Source organism: Falco biarmicus, chromosome 13 (assembly GCF_023638135.1).
Source record: "Falco biarmicus isolate bFalBia1 chromosome 13, bFalBia1.pri, whole genome shotgun sequence".
In the NCBI taxonomy this organism is placed as follows: domain Eukaryota; kingdom Metazoa; phylum Chordata; class Aves; order Falconiformes; family Falconidae; genus Falco; species Falco biarmicus.
The window spans coordinates 718,675-735,196 of NC_079300.1; the positions used below are offsets into that span (position 1 = coordinate 718,675).

The 16,522-nt window shown below is 43.9% G+C and overlaps 2 protein-coding genes across 21 annotated transcripts in view; one reads left to right on the forward strand and one right to left on the reverse strand.

Annotated features, from left to right (window-relative positions):
- The window catches only part of MED12L (mediator complex subunit 12L), a 150,499-nt gene that overhangs the window by 66,022 nt on the left and 67,955 nt on the right, over positions 1 to 16,522 (forward strand). The window lies entirely within an intron of this gene.
- Positions 5,850 to 7,826, reverse strand: GPR87 (G protein-coupled receptor 87). Its single transcript, XM_056358315.1, has 2 exons — positions 7,769 to 7,826; positions 5,850 to 7,073 (listed from the first exon to the last, which is right to left on the reverse strand). Exons 1-2 carry the CDS (start codon positions 7,824 to 7,826, stop codon positions 6,037 to 6,039), a joined length of 1,095 nt encoding a protein of 364 aa, XP_056214290.1. The 3' UTR covers positions 5,850 to 6,036.

A 16,522-nucleotide genomic window follows, 5' to 3' on the forward strand; every position in this document is an offset into this window, starting at 1 on the left:
GTCTGAGCTCAGTGCCTATGAAAAGAGACTTTTTTTGTAGTCCTGCTGATGGACTTGTGTATCGGAACTGGAAGATATACACACACATAGACAGACATGGGAGAAAACTGATGGCATATCAGAGCATGTCTGGTGACTGGAAGGGCAGATGGTGGTAGTGTGGATCTTCATGTGTCTGATGGCAGAAGTACAAGTTGGGGTGGCAGCTCTTGAAGCCTTTGCGAACAGGAATAGGGGTGACATTCAGACTTGGTTTTTTCTAAATGAAAGATCTTACACCAAACCATTGCCCTATATAAGCAGTATCTCTGGCTACTAATCTTACAGGTCTGCACCCCATTATCAAAACCTTCTAATTAAGTAGTCAGTGCTTCCAACCCCACTAAATGTGAAAACACATAGATTGTTTTGTATCTGTGGCCAAGCTTTTTGAATTGATAAAAGCAGGATGAACAAGATAAATATTTTTATAGAATAATCCTACTAAAAGGCATGCTAACTACAAAAGTACTGCAGGACTTCTGGATTTTGTGTCTTCCTGTAGCAAAGCTGCTGGCAAATATTTCCTGCACAGGGTCCAGTGGGGAGAGCTGAGAACACGGCTGAGACACATTTAAATAATCCCAGTCACAGTTGTGCTAGTTACACAATTATGATTGCTTGATTCATGAGATTGTGGTGTGCGTCGGTACAAAGATGTTCTAAAGATTTTTTAGAACTTTTGGGGTTTTAGTTTCCTTTTTTAAGATTCCTAGGAAGCTGCAGTGATGGAAAGCTACAGTAAAGTTTATTCTAAAGAAACCTCAAAAGTAAAGAGCATAATGTATGTAGTGACAAAAATTCTGCACAGATAGCAGTCTGGAGCTGTCTCTTAAGTACATGTTCAAATAACATTTCTTCCAAAATAACCCCATGGCATGGAGAGTTCTGGCTGGGCTACTCAATTACAATTTAATGCAAAGCCTCCTAAATGAAGAAAAAGAGAAACAAAAACAAATATTCATGAATTGTGTGCTCCTTGCGTTCTTGGGTCTGATCTGCTGTCATGCCTCCACCTGGAAAACCCTGTTTCACTTATAGGGTCCTATAAAAAATGGGAGTCTCAGACTGCACAACCAAAATTTACATATGCCTATGTCCACACGTGGTTCTCTGAAGTGACAGTAATAGATCAAGGCCTGAGACTTTTCCTACAAACTTTCTTGTACTCTTTTCTTTAAAGAAGAACTTTTAAGGACTAAAATTCCATGTCAAATCCAGACAAATTATAGTTATCTGGTACTTGGGGAGTAGGAGATTGTTTTATAATTCATTTTTAGCCCTGGGAAAATATTTCACAAATGCTATCATCAAAGAACTGTTGTATATGTAAGTGTGTGCAAAAAACAGTGATAAAGGATTATCACACATACATCCTGTCAAGATAAAGTAAACTTATTTTGGGGGTTATTTTACAGTGAAGTGTTGTATGCATCCAAGCTGTCAGGCTTCAGAGCAGAGACTCATTTTGGCTGGCCTGTGTGCTGGGAGTGCATGGCTGCATCGTCTCTTTGTGGTGCAGGAGTTCATATGGATGCCCCACTGCTCCCTTGTGGGCCTACACTTCCCAAAACTACTGGTTGCTTTATCTCTTTGGTTCCCTGGAAAGGGTATCTTTGGGTTGATCTTTGAAGGGCATCACCCCGGGTGCAGTTGCTTTGGATAGTAGATTTTTTGGTAGTAAGAATCCATACTAGGGAACAGCAGTACTGTTCCTCTTAGGAGGAGATCCTATCTAAATGCAGCCTTTAGTTAAAAAATGAAGTGGGTAGTGAGAAAGTGTAGTATGTGCTTGTGCACATCCTGTAAGGGGAGTATGCTGCATGCTAGAAGAGATGTGGGTGGCCATCTGATCATGTTTTCAGCAGTCACTGAGCTTACCATTTGGTGTGCAGGCTTGCCTGCTGTGCAAGGGGAGAATCCTGCACACCTGGTCTGCAGTCTCCTTGCCTGGCCTTTGTGGTCCCTGGTTACGGACAAACAGGCATGTTTTCACTGAAGTATCTCTTTGGGCTTTGCTGGAGTTGGGTAGGTAGTCCACCACCTGCCTGGAAAAAGGTTACAATTCTGAGAGGGGTTCAAGCTCTCTTGCTCTGCGTACGTATGATGAATCCTATAGAGTGTGTCTGTGTGTACATACATTACACATAGAAATACTCTGCTGTACTATATATTGAAAATATTGTCTAGGGAGTCAGGATATTTCAGTTTAATCTTAGGTGTGTGCTTATTCTGTGATCTGCTTCTGATAGGACTTAGTTCAGTGAAGTGTGTGGGAGACAGACTCAACTGTCTGTTGTTTACGGTGAGGAGGAGCTAGAGCATGCTGAGAATGGAAGATCCTGGGTGAAACCAGGTATCGGGGAGACTGGTGGAAGCGCATAGCCTGTCTGTGGTTGAGCAGCCTTAAGTCTAGCAGGCCATGAGCATCAGTTCCAATGGTGCAATTGGCAAAGGTTTCTGAGCAGTAGTGGGCAATGAAGGTGGGAAGAGCCATCTTTACCTGTAGCACCGTTACTCTGCAAATAGCCTGTCCACTAGTAACAGGCTTAGCTGTAGTCCCATCTAGTAAGGGGTGCAGTTGTTCACAGTTTTGACTGCGCAGTCTAACATCTCTCTCCAAGCAGATGTAAAACCTGTTGTAATGGGTCTGCATGCCTTCTTGCAAGACAAAAGGTGGTTTTGGGTAAATCAAGATAAGCTTTATATTACATAGAAAAATTCAGCTCAAGAAATTAATACTGGAGAAGACTTTAAGAAAGTAAAAATACAATGATACCTATCTGTCTTGCGTGCTGAGCCCATGGAGCACATCAGGGAATGTGCAGTAGCATGACCCAACTGCCTTAGCCTTACTGTGGGGTAATGTGCACGTGGACAGGAGGGCACAAAGTGGGGAAGTTGCAGCCTCATAAGTAAATAAGCTTGTTACTGGGAGATGTTGTGTAGCCATATCCTCTAGTGGAGAAGACAAGCTGTGTGTACCTGCCTGTTCCTGTAGCCTTGGGAGTGTTGTCAAAGTGTTAAAAGGGGAATAGGTGCAAAGCAGAGACCAGTGGTGTATGTGTATATATGAATTTAATGTGCTAATTATTGAGCACAATTTAACAAGCCATACACCTTTCTGTGATTTGATTTACTATTACTTACAATGTAAAAGGGAGACCAGATGCACTTGGTCTTTATTTTCTTTAACCACATAAGACCTAATAAGGGAGTCTTTGGTTATTAATGCCTTTGTCTATGTAACTGATCTCCAGTCCTAAATATTACAATTTCACAAAACCAATGCAGTGTGCTGTTCATTTACGAGAATTTAAACTATGCAACCCAGTTCCAAAAGTGGCTCTCTTCATTTGGTTTTGTATGTGCATAGACCCCTAAGAGTTCAAAATGGCAAACTTTATCCCAGAACTAGTCTTTGAGGTTGTGTGTGAACATAGTTTTCTACAGAGCTGATTGGAAAGCAGGGTTTATTCTGTGGTATTTTAGCCATTTAAAGTATTTTTATTTAAAGTAGGATAAATATACAAAATATCCTATCTTCCTTTCCAGAAATGATCTCCCCTGAACAATGTAAGTTGTTTCAGAATACTTGCATTAATCCAAATATATTATCCAAACATGATCTTACACTTAAACTTTTTCATTATGTATAAAACAGAATCTAAAACTAAACTGTTAAAAAACCCCAAAGCCAACCCCTTGTTTCAGCAGAAAACTTCATCATGCAGTGTTCCAATGCAGTATTTTGCTTGTTACTTGAATGCTGCATTTTCAGGATTTTCTTGTCAAAATGTTTTTGTTAAAAGGAAGTCCTTATGTGAGTAAAGTGCTTGCTGATGGACTATTGCCATCTTCTGTTTGCTCAATTGCACTACGTTGCACAAGATACATATAAAAATTGATTGTTCAAAACACCTGTCAGTTCCTTGCAATTTGTATTTTTTAGGTTGGCTCTTTATTTTTTGTATGAGCAGCTTTTACTCCAAACGATTCTGCTTTAATCCCCAGTGAAGTACAGGACAACATGATTCATATAAACATTGTTCTGTTTATAGGATTAAATACAAACACATCCTTGTAGCCTCAGCTCTGTAGTGGACAGGCTGAGTGGCCAAACTTACCCTCCCTGCTGATTTCTGCGGTGCCGCAGAGGGTGCCTGGGGAGGTGGCAGGGCAAGGGGAGGAGGTGTCGGGGCTGTGCAGCGCAGTGTTTGAGCCTGGGGCTGTCCCTGCTCCGCTCCTGCCCGGGCTGCTCCTGGAGCGCTGCGAATTCATGGTCGTGTTAGCCAAGAGCGACTGAATTCATGCTCCTGGGGGTGGCTCCCCACACCTCTGCAAGTCCTGCTCCCAGCCCTTGGGGAGCTCGTCCCTGGGGAGCCCGTGCTCACCCTGTCCCTGCCTTCTGGGCTGGAGCCCCTGGCTGAGCTGCTCTGAGCTTGCTGGGGAGCACTGGAGGCAACCGTGGCCCGTGCCCTTTGGTGGGAGATGGCCTCCTTTGAAGAGTGCAGCTATGAAAGGAGAAGGAACTTGTCTTTTTGCCTCTGCCTTGCCCTGAGAGGTCCCTGCACCATGTCCTGGGGTAGAGGAGCTGCTGGAGCAGCCTTGGACCCTGTTGTGGCTCTCACCACCATGTTCGTGTGGGTGCCCCAGCCAGCTTGGCTGCCTGCCCCGCTCTGCCATGACGAGCTGGTGCAGAACCAGCTCGGGAATGTGTGCACAGCAGTTGCGACAAGCGGTGCCCTTGTTGTTAACAAGTCTGGAGTACCTGCCAGAATCACACTGAAACGACTTGAGGTCTCCCAGCCAACAGAGCTCTAGTGGGGACTCTCCAGGGCTTGGTTTCTTCTTTTAAATAATGTAGCTGTTAGTCAACACTTTGTCCTGTAGCAGCTGCTGTGTTGGCCTTTTATTATTCCTTTTTTATTTTTGCCTTGATTTTGGATCCTCTCCTTTAATATTTCCTCTGCTCTGGTTGTGTGTACCATGTTGTAAAATAATACCATAAAGGTGTTGCCTGAGCTGCCCTCCAAAAATGAATTTCACATGCTTATTGCACACTATTATTGTTTCCAAGAATTGAAAGCAGCTGAAGTTATAAATAATTTTGAATTTAAAAAAAATCCTAATGCTTCAAGTCTTATTTGTGTTGTATGAGGCAGGCATAGAAAGTGCTGGGAAATGGAATTTTCAGTTTGATGTTGATTGCTTAGTCTTGTCACATGCAAGTCTGTCAAGGGACACTTCTTGTTGTGCCCTCACTTAGAATGAGATTAATGGGAATTAAAAGCTGTTTTAACAGTCTCTTTCTTTGTTTGGTGGGTTCTGGCCTTTTTTCTTTTCTTTTTTTTTTTTTTTTTTTTTTGAGATGAGACTTAAACGAGGGTCGTGTGTAAATTTTTTATGTTTGGTATTTTGAAAGGGGTGAGAAGCACTTTGCTAGGTTTGATCTGTGGACGAGATGGTGCTGCCAGTGCCATGAACGCCCGAGAGGGAAAGCTGAGAGGTGGTCGGCCAGCAGCAAAACACTTTTGGCAGACCGAGCCCCATGGCTGCCCTGCCAATGGGCACACAGGGGTCTCCACAGGAGCATGGGCCGCCTCTTCGCCTTCACCTGCTACAAGCCCTTCTGCAGCCATCCACTGAACCCCGAGGATGTTGGATCCCACTCCAAGGCCAGAGCTTGTCCATCTTGGCTGGGGCCTCCTGGAGCTCCTGGTTTCTGAGCTGAGGCATCCTTAGCTTGTGCTGGCCTTTAAAAAACCCCCACCCACCCACCCAAAACAACCCCCAAACCCCCTCTGAAGTGAACGTGATCTCTGTGTGGATTTAAGCTTTTGAATTTTGAGATGGATGTTAGTAAGCTGCAATGGAAAATCTGTGTATGTCTGCACGTTCCTTAATGAACTTCCATGGTCAGATACTCAAAGATACCTTTTATTTACATGATATACATACACCCTTGCAAATTATCAAAAGTCTGTGGGTGTGGCTTCAGACATCAGTGTATTCATGGTATATGCGCACTTCTGATCTTCTAACACTCTGAAGTGATCTGATACTCTCACTTCTGGTTCTCATATTTGATTTTCTAAACAGCCTTCGTGAGAATGATCTACACATGAAAAAGTAAATTATTGGATCCAGACAGACATTGCATGCGGACAGGAACAGTGTCATTTCCTTACAATAATACAAGATTTTATGTGCAGAGTCATCTAAAATTTTATCTAGATGGCTGAAAGTAAAGGGTATTCTGCACAAATGATATGGCAGAAAGCAAGTGAAAAATACAGCCACGACAACCCTTATACTTTGATTATGCTTTCTCTTTCTGCTTGATGAGCTAATGAATTGTTTGCTCGATTTATAAATGTACCTGGATATCGCAATGTAGCATCCTATCAGTACTATCAGCACCACTACAAACATGCAGGTGTTGATGTAAATGACAGCTGTGTGCCACTTGACTCCCAGTGGAGATTTCAGCTTTATGCAGTCATCTATGTTCTTCTTTGTTGGGTAGCCATTTGTAAGAATCAGGTTTGGTAAAGCTAGGAAAGCCATTACAACCCAAACGCAGGCAGATAAGATCTTGGTGAAAGTGATGCTATACATCCTGGAGTCTCCAAAAGGCTTCACTACTTTCAGGTAGCGGTCAATGCTGATGAGTCCGAGGAACACAATTGTGGTGTACATGTTTGTGTAAAACAGAACTGTGGTGTATCGGCACAGGAAGGAGTTGAAGTGCCATGGTCCCAGCTGTGAGTCCTGGATTATCTTGAATGGGAACGTCAGTGTCATTAGAAGATCTGCAACCACAATGTTTTTGAGGTAAAATATAAAACTTGTTTTATTTCTTATGTGGAAAAAAATCCACACTGCTAGGCCATTCAGCAAGATGCTTGCCAGGAAGATGATGAGGTAAAGCACAGGCAAGACGATGGTGGTGAATTCGTTGTGTGTGGAGTTCCCAAGTAAGCCTGCTGTGGAGTTGGATGAGGTACTGTTGTCTTGGCTCAGACGATCATCTGTGTGAATGAGGGAAAAGAAGTTTAAAGTATGTTTCTAGTGTTCTACAAACGGGGCCATTCTAGAGCCACCCTCTAGAAAATGTCCCATCTCTGGGCAATTCTGGAGGCTGCTCAGATTAACCAGCCTGGAAAACCTAGGTTTTAAAACAGTGCTCTGAAGTAATGCACGTGTCAAACAAATGGCTTGCTAGCCTCTGAGCACAGCATCTGTGCTTCCTGCTGAAATACAAGGGTGCTTTGGCACATAGTTTGACAGCAAAAAAAAATGCAGGGTGTGAGTGTGTATATATTCCCAAGGTTCCTGTGCTGCCCACAAGCTCCCTGCCTGGCCTTCCTGCTGCCCTGAGGAGACCAGAAAACCCAGCTCGATGGGTGAATGCTGCTTGGCAGCTCAGGTGAGGCCCAGGCTGGGTGCTGTGCTGTGTGCGGGGCTGGTCCCTGCCACGGGCTGCTGTGGCTGTGCCATGGCAGCCACCCGCTCCACTGCAGCACGGGGATGTGCTCCATGGGCACAGCGGGTGTGCCATTTTCGGGGGGCTCTGGTTGGCGCTGGCTGCCATGCGGCAGGGGCGATTTGTGCACATAAACATTTCTTTGCAATATTTGAAGAAACACGGAGGGAATTCTCTGTAGAGAGAGCCAGTGAATCCAGTTAGCGAAATGTGAGAAGGATTTGAGATCCCATAACCCACCTGCCATCCAGGTGGAGCTGGGCGCTCCCTGCTGCAGGATGGGGTCTGCAGTGACCATCGTACTGCATGGGGTGTGGGTGGGTGCAGCCGTGTGCCAGCACATCGGGGATGAACTATTAATCACAATTACAGGGTGTCAGCTGTTGTCTGTCTTGACAGAATGCAACTCATGAGCCAAGGCAATCTGTTTACCTAAGGGATAGGACTCTGGATCCAGCGACTCTTCAGGCTTATTAAAACACTCATTTAAATCTTAGTTTACTGAACTGTATTTAAAAATCAGTCTCTAGAGATTTTAAGATTTCATGTGTAAATGTTTGTGAAAATACTTGATTTGTCTCATAAAACTGTATCACATTTTATTTCAAATTGTTCATACTCTGAACTTGGCTGGTGTGGTAAACCGGGACTGACACCCACAGTGGCAGCACTCAGCAGTATTTAGACAGCCTTTACTGAAATGACTGGCTTCTTTAAAATGTTGGTAGGAACTGACGGTAATACAGTAAACACATCTCAATCGCGAAATTTCCAACAGTATTTTACCTGGCAGTTTTCCATAAGACAAATTGTACCCCATCATTTGTGTTGCTGTAGGTTTTCAGCTGAAGTGCTTTTCAGGAGTCCCACTGGCAGCTGTAGATCCAGGATGCGGCATGAGCAGTGCCAGCATTATGTTCTGGGGAAAATAAATGGGAATTAAATCCAAAGCAAAACAGAAGACCCCACCTTTCTCTCCCCAGCATGGCAAAAGCTTTGTGAAATAGGCATCCTCTAGAATTCCCAGTGAAAGGGCTGAGGTGTGCTGATGGCCAGTCTCTGGATGCTGCACAGCTGTTCTGCTATTGAGGTCTTCATTGCCACATCTTCACTGACAGCTGGGCATCCACTGCATCATTGCAGGCAGTCCTGCCACATTAGTTTTCATAAGCCTATCAGGTTTACTGTGTACAACTATTTCCCTTTCTCCACTTCACTAACAAAACTGTGCTGGAGCCTTATTGCTATACTTAGCAACATTATTCTAATTTCCAGCCCAACTGTCTCTGTGGACACTTTCATATATTCTTGTACCAGTTCCTTTCATTTAAAGAACCCATCTCCATATCTGATACTTAGCCCTGTGTGTGCTTCTTGCTCTGCTGAGACTTCGCTTACTGTGGTGAAGCAAGCCCAGACCCTTCTTGTATTTCTGCAAGACCTGAAGATACCAGCCGTTCTCTGTATCTGCTCCAGTTAAGATAAGCTTCCTTAAATCCCACAGACAAATACTGTGCACTGTTTTACAAATGGGGTTTAAGAAAATCTTGTTTCATGGTGATTGGGTTCTTTGTCGCCACTGAAACACTTCATTTAATGTTTTCTGCGATCTTACTTCCTCAGTTCCTCCTTAGGTCTGCATCAGGTACGTGACAAATGGTTGTGCTGGGATCAGCTCTGACACGCTGTCTTTCCCCTCGGTGCTTTGCAGAGATCGGTGCCAGTGTGCAGCCAGCTTTTTTGCTGTCCTTAGCTGTGTTATCTTGCATGGGTGTTTTGTCCCAGCAAACTCCAGTTCAACTTTAACTTCTGTAAAAATACATTGGATTTCAACTTTTTAAAACTTGTCTTCTTTATTTTGATTTCTGTCAAAAAACTTAGACTAAACCTTTCCAAAAACTTGGGCTGTGGCTAGTGAGCCTCTAACAGCCTGGCCAAGAATGTTCTATTCGTAAATTGGTTCTGGATTTAATAGTCTCCAGGTGGGTATTTCTACACCACCCTTCTCAGCTTCAAAAATAGGTTAGTGTTCAAGTATTTGCAAACATGCCATCCCAGTTACTGCAGTAGGTGAAGTTTGCCTCCTTGCTGCCAGAGCATGCTGGTTTCATGGCCTCATGCCTTTGCTATGAACTGCTGCTGTAGCAGTGGGTTTCTTACTCCGTAGTAAAGGCCCTTGACCTTACTCCTGGCATCTTTTGCTTAGACCGCCTTTGTTTGTTTTTGATCTTGGACAGTGATGGATGCCTGAGAGTGGCATTTTTTTAAAAAGTTTATCATCTCCCACTTCTTTAAGTAAAAAAGTTTCAGACATAGTTATGAGATATGTGTGTATAATTTTATAGTCTATCCAGCAAACCAGGATGGAAATTTTAAGTTCCTGTTCCTTTCTCATGGTTTTGAATGAAATGCTTCAGAAGCCAGCCTATAGGAAATACTAAAAACCTGCAAATCTCATTTTATGCTATAATGGCTTTATAATGTTTTGATATTGTTCAAAGGAATGTTGACATTGCTAATTCATAAGACTGCATTCCAGATTATTGCTTTACTCACACAGTATGCAAATGCATTAATTTTTCCATGCTTCACTTTCTGTTAACAAGTTTTAGTAGGAAAACCAGAAAAATAGTTCAGATGTTAGCAACTACACTGGACCTGACTGTCTCTCATATGGGAATGAATAGATGATAAAATTACTGAAGCGCTTTTGGAGATCTAAACTTGTTTTATGTGATTATCGCTGTTATGAACTGTGCAGAGTTGTCGCTAGATGGCAGTGAAGCAAATAATTACATTTAAAGCCTTAGCAAAAATTCTAATTCTAGTATTTTAAGCTTTGTATTGATTTAGCTTCCTATCTGGCATACTTTGCTCTGATAACAGCTGGGATCCATAATGAGATTGTCAGGGGTATTGTAGATACTTGTAGATATTGTGTTTTCTCTTGGTCTGAGAAGCAGTAACCTATCGCTTTTTTGCTGTTGTTTATGATTTGCAGCTATCCTTTTTTTTGCCCAGGAGGCACTGAGATCAAAAGAATATATGACTTTATGAAAAGATGCATATCTGTCGTCTTAGGCAAATGAGATGCTTATTTCCGTGCTTTGCGGAGTTCCTTTTAAGTCTGTGTAATTCCTGGTTGTGGTCCCTGGAAAGCTTTGTTTTCTCAGGCTCTTCAAGCGCTTACTCTCCCAGATCCCTCATCTAGAGAAGTTAGTAAAGCATTGGGAGTGTTGCCTGAGATTCAAGGCAGTGCATCTGTTGACTCCTGTGTTCCTATGCTATAACGCTGGGAAATACTGCAGGGTCTGATGGAGCTGAGGATCAGGTCTGTGCTAAATGGACTTTTCATGCACTATCCATTACTCTAGATCCTGAAGGGATTTGCTCTAAATCCTGTCAAAGAAGGCTTCTTCCTTTTTCCACCATTCCATCCATCCTTTTAGGTGGATGTTGTCACGAAGAGACCGTACAAATCTAACACCAGGTAGTATCTGTGAATGCCTCTTCACGTACGGACAGCCCCTGTGCTCTCCAAAGGTTCTTTCTCTTAAAGGTTCTGAACTCCAAGGTTCTCTGTCTCAGAAAACCGGTGGATGTTTTCTGACGCTGGTGAGAAAGCTCCCTTGCTGCAGGGGATCTCTGCCTAGCTGCCCTCTGGCCTCTCCCTGCCTTGCTTGTGCTGTTCGCATTCCTGTCTGCATTCTGTGCTTTGCCATCAGCAGAGACAGGCCATCCACAACGTCCTTGAGACTCTCAAGCCCCTGTTCAGTGTGGATCAAAATGCAGTTTCCTTCCTCCTTGTAGGTAGTGTCTTGTTTCTCAGGTACTGCTCCATGAATCCACTGGGCTGTTAGTCTGAGTCTTGGGATGCAGCCCATAGTTTTATAGCTGAAAACTACTGCAGAGGATGGACTGCAGTCACTTGGACCAGAAATGGCTAAATCACTGTAAGAAAAGGCTCTGCATGGACAGGCATGTTTTGTGCCATTCTGGGGAAAGTGTTACAGTCCCTGGTCTCTGACGGGCACACCTGTGACTCTCAGGGTTTAATAGTATGAGCCCTGCTCCTGTGCTTGTCCTGCAACTTTGCTCAGGTGCTTATCTCCTCAGTCTATGCAAAATCTATGCTTGCTGAAGCAGCCTGGCTGCTCGCTTGTTGGGCTCGGTTTCCCTTCCAGAGGCAGTGTGGGAAGGTGCTGCATGTGGGACAGGAGCAGCAGCACCTCATCTCTTAAGCAGCGCTGGCTTGAAATGCATACTTTTAGCAAATCCCTTACGGGCTTGATGATTCCTGCCCAGAGTACTGACCATGGGGGATCCCTGCCACATATGTCTTCCTGGCCAGTGAAAATGTGATCGCACTCTAATGGCCCAAGGAAATCCAGGTCGCTGGAAGCCGTACTGGCAACTTGCTCGTTGTTCCTGCAGGCCAGTTAAGATCGAGACTCTGAATGGGTATCTCTGTGTCATCTTATTCCTGATGGTTTCAGTGTTAAAAAATGTTCCAAAAACGTCCCAACAAAGTATGGGTTGGAAAAAGAAAGCAGCAAGCTCTTCACAAATGTAAACCGTGGCAGCTAAACGGCATTAGCAGTGTTCTTGTATCCTGCCTTGCTGGCACAGCTGAGCTCTGTGGGGAGGCTTTGGTGCATGCAAGGGGTGGAGGTTAGAGACAACACCTACTGACAGCTGCCCTAATTATGTGCTGAAGACTTTCCCTTACGCTGCTGTAGTTTCAAGCTTTAAAGTCTCAAACAGGTTTGTGGGGAGCAGTAGAGAAGTGCAGGCACCATCGCCTCTTGCAGGCACAGAGCTGGTTGTGTGACAAAATTTTGGGATACGCAGAGGTGGTGCTGCTTAGACTCATCGGTACAAACGTGTTTCTATAGTTTCCTACCTAAGTCTGTCAGGCTAAGCGGTACTGTGGTAGACTGAGCGGTTGGAGTGGTGTGGCTTCATTATTTACATGCTAGGGTAGGTGAGCAAGGCTCATTTGAGTCAAATCTGGTGTATCCTAGTACTCCAGAAGCTTTATTTTTTTCTGATCAAGACAACTATGTTGCAGACTCTAGGAGCAGGAAGAAAGCACACATGGAGAATTCACCCTTTTCCATGTGTTCTCTTGGAATGGGAGGTGAAGACTGTCTTCTCTGTAATTACAGAGTATTTTAAGATATTTTTTAATTGTTCACTGACTCTGCACTCTGATAGCGGCTTTGTTTGAATATGGTATTTCTGTGCTGGGCAAGGCTGGTTTTCCGCTCCTTGTCGAGTTCTCCAAATACTTTTCTCTGACCAATCTCATTCTAATCAGCTGTCTCATTCTTCCATACAAATATATTCTGCTTGGTTGGTTTTGAAGCTGCTCCTTTATTCAGGTAGCTTTTTAAACCAGAATACTTTTTACTACTTGTAGTTTACGCACTTGGTGGTGGTTTTTTCCCCTCTGCCATTCCCCTAAAGGCTGTCAACTGCGCTAAGTGTAAGTTAAGTACCTATTGTTTCACAGATGAGGTAATCTTTTACTGCTAATGTTGATAGACTGGTATATATGCATGAGTGCTATAACCTCAGATGAGAAATTAAATAATAGGTGGAATGGCAGACTTCAGTGTCATATGGGTAGGGAATGACTGTATGATTTTTCTAATGACTCAGGCTTTAAGTTGCCTCACTGTTCAAAGAAATTCTATATCCTCAAATCTAATTGCTCTTTTTTCGTCCTATTTACAACTTTTTAAAAATCAGAAAATTCTCTTTGTGAACTAGACTCAATATTCTAGGTCGTAGCACTGTGGAGTTTTAAGTGATACAATTTAATTTGAGCACATAACTTTTTGATGTGTGGCTTCTTGCCAGTCAATCTGCGTTCATCACCGTAAAGTCTGGTAAATGACAGAGTTAATGTAAACAATAGAAATGCGAGGCAGCAGTTTATTAAATTAGCAATTGGCTGGCTGAAGTTATATTCTTTTTTTGTTGCCCATCAGAACCAAACCACTGAATTAATTGTAAAGATTTAGGCGAAAAAAGCATCGGTGTAGGCTGCAGGGTAAGTGTATGTGTGCATAAAGCTTCTGCAAGCAGACAAGTGGAGTCTGCACCCCTGCTGTCTTCTTTATTTCAGTCCACTCCCGTACTGCATCACCTGAGCAAGCTTTAATGTTCTGTTTTCCCTTGCTTGCATCTATTTATCTTCATTAGTGCTCTTCCATGTTAACTAAAAGAGAGCCCAATTCAGCAACTAGGACACTACCACTTTTTTGTTCCTCACAGGCCTCTGTTAAAGATTGTCCATCTCCCGTTTAGTAAAAGTGTATGGTAATGCAGAGTGGAATAACTTGATATTCCTGTTGGAATTTGTACCTATAGTGAGTGAGTATGTGGCTCTTACTTTTGTGGTTTGCACAGTTTATTATTTTTTGTGTTTTTCTAGTTGTCACATCCCCGTCCTTGGAACTGTGCTTCTGTGCCAGCTGGGCCAAGAGATGCGATGCTGTTGCTGCGATGCAAATGGTGACAAGAACCAGTGTGATGTTTGTGTTAGCTGGAGACTTGCTGTGCACAGCAGGACCACAGCTGCTTGTAGACCAAAGCATCTGCCCCATTTTGCAGTTTCTGTCTCTATGTGGAAAAATTGGACTGTAACGGCTAAGTTACAGAGACCGTTTTGTTTCATTCTTTTCTGCATTGGTCATCTTGCACAGCTTGTAGCCATTGCAGTGGCTTCAGGGCTGGGGTTTAAGCAATGAGGCAAACATCTGTAAGACATTGTCCTTCAAATCATATACCAAGTATAGCATCTTTCACCTATGGAGGGACTGGGAGAGCTGAGGTGGTTCAGCCTGGGCCAGAGAAGGCTTTTGCAGTCCGCATGGCTGCCTGGCAGGAGGGAGCCCAGCCCAGCTCTTTCTACTCAGTGGACAGGAGGCAGTGGGCACAAGCTGAGACTCTGGAAATTATATCTGAGCACAAGAAAATGCTCTTTTTACTGTGTGGGTGGTCAAACACAGGTGCAGATTGCTCATGGAGGCTGTGGATCTCCATCCCGGGAGATGCCCTGACCAGGCATGGCCCCACAGCCTGGTGTCACTGGCCCTGCCTGGCGTGGGGAGCTCCTGGGATGGCCCTGCCTCGGCCACACTTTGCTGCAGTGGTAGTGTCCGCAAGTGCCCACTCCTGCGTGCCTGCCAAAGGCTGGCTGAGCCAAATGGTGATGTCCACCACCCTGCGTGTCTGACTCAGCTAGCTGGCACGTGTTGGCTGCTTCAAACTGGGAACTGCTTCAATGTGGGGTGGCTGAGGGTGAAAATAGCCCTCTGTGGGGCTTTGTGCCCTCAGCTCCAAGTGCCCACGTTCCTAGCAGTGTGGTGGTGGGCATGCAGGCTGTGTGTGCTAGTTCCCTGTAATGTGGTAACACTGCCATGCTTAACCAACTGCATTGCAGAGAGGCTGGAAAATAAGAACTAGAGTATAACTGTCTTCAGCTGTGGCTTACGGTGCTTGTCTGTTTAGTCATATCCAGAAACAGGAACCCACTGCCTCTGCTCAGAAAGCTTCTCATCTGTTTCAGTGTCTAGTACAAAATCCCCTTCTTGGTTTTCAGGTTCCTCCTTGAACTTCCCCCTTAATTCCAGCCTGACTTTTCTCTCACGCATCTCTGAACAGTACGGTGTCCTGGCCCTGGGCAAGGTGCGGTACAGCTTGTTTCCCTCTGCCTTCAGCTGGTGCAGCAGCTGCTTTTGTCTCCAGGATGCTCTCCTGTCCCTGCCCATCCTATCCATTTGTCTTCCATAGCAGACAGATGACGCTAGCGCTCGGGGAGCATACCTACCTGTGGAAGCCTGTGCTGAGCACTGAGCTGACATCTGTGTTGGTATGCATGAGGGAGAAGCAGTCCCTCCACATCTGCATTGAGACATGGTGTTACTGGAGACTTCCTTCCCCATGGTCATTTTGCCCAAGAGGCATCTCCGAAAAAAATTTATCTGTATGCCATTCCTGTAACCTGTAGAGCTTCCTGCATGCAGTTGCTTACTGAAATTTGGGCTTTAGTCTTTCTTGGTCCTTTGTATATGACAGCTAAAAGCACCATACATATTTCTAGTGCCTGCACTAGCTTTACCCTGCACCTGAGTAACCAGCTATTTTTATTATTCATAGATACTCATGCTGTACTGTAGGTATTGCCTGAAATCTCACCCTGAGTTTGCACCTGTAACTCAGTGGTTTTAGAGTTGCAGGAGAGCCTGAACTGGGTGTAGCAGAGTGCTGCAGTAAGCATTAAATAATACTGTTTAATATGCAAAATTCTCAAATTTGGGGGAATATGCCCTTAGGATAACACGATTTCCACATTTTAAAAAAATAATTATTGAGACATATCTAATTTTCTCAAAGTCAAACTTAAGTCACTTTTGGAATATTTTGTCCAAACTTAACCATTAATTTTCTTCTCATTTCAAGTGAATGATTATGAACCCTGATTTTCCCCTGTGTGGGATAGCTCTGACATGAGACCTTTTGGGGATGCTGCCTGAACTATCATGTTTTTGGTTTTGGTTTCACTCCCCCCACCTTCACCTCTGTCTTTAGAACTGTTCCTTATTAAAAGTTCATGGACTAGTATTACTTACTTTCAATCAGAGATTCTGTGCAGAGGTTACAAAATCTAGTAAATGTTGCTAATCATGACTGTAAGACTATTTTTTAAACTTATTTGAAGAACCTAAAGATAGATGAGTTATCTTTCCTTTTGAATATGCATTATAGTTCCTAAATGATGATGAAGAAATGCTTTCCCATCCTTTGTTGCATTAATGACAAGCATGTGCATTTTTCATGACCAAAAAGCAGAAACTACTGTCACGCATTTGTTGTGTGTCCTAGTCCCATGTCCTGTGCTTTGCCCTTTGCAGGCTGGCTGCAGCCGTTGGCTGTGTGCAGGCTGGCCTTTTCTACAGCAAAGGCCAGCGGTTTCTGAAGCAG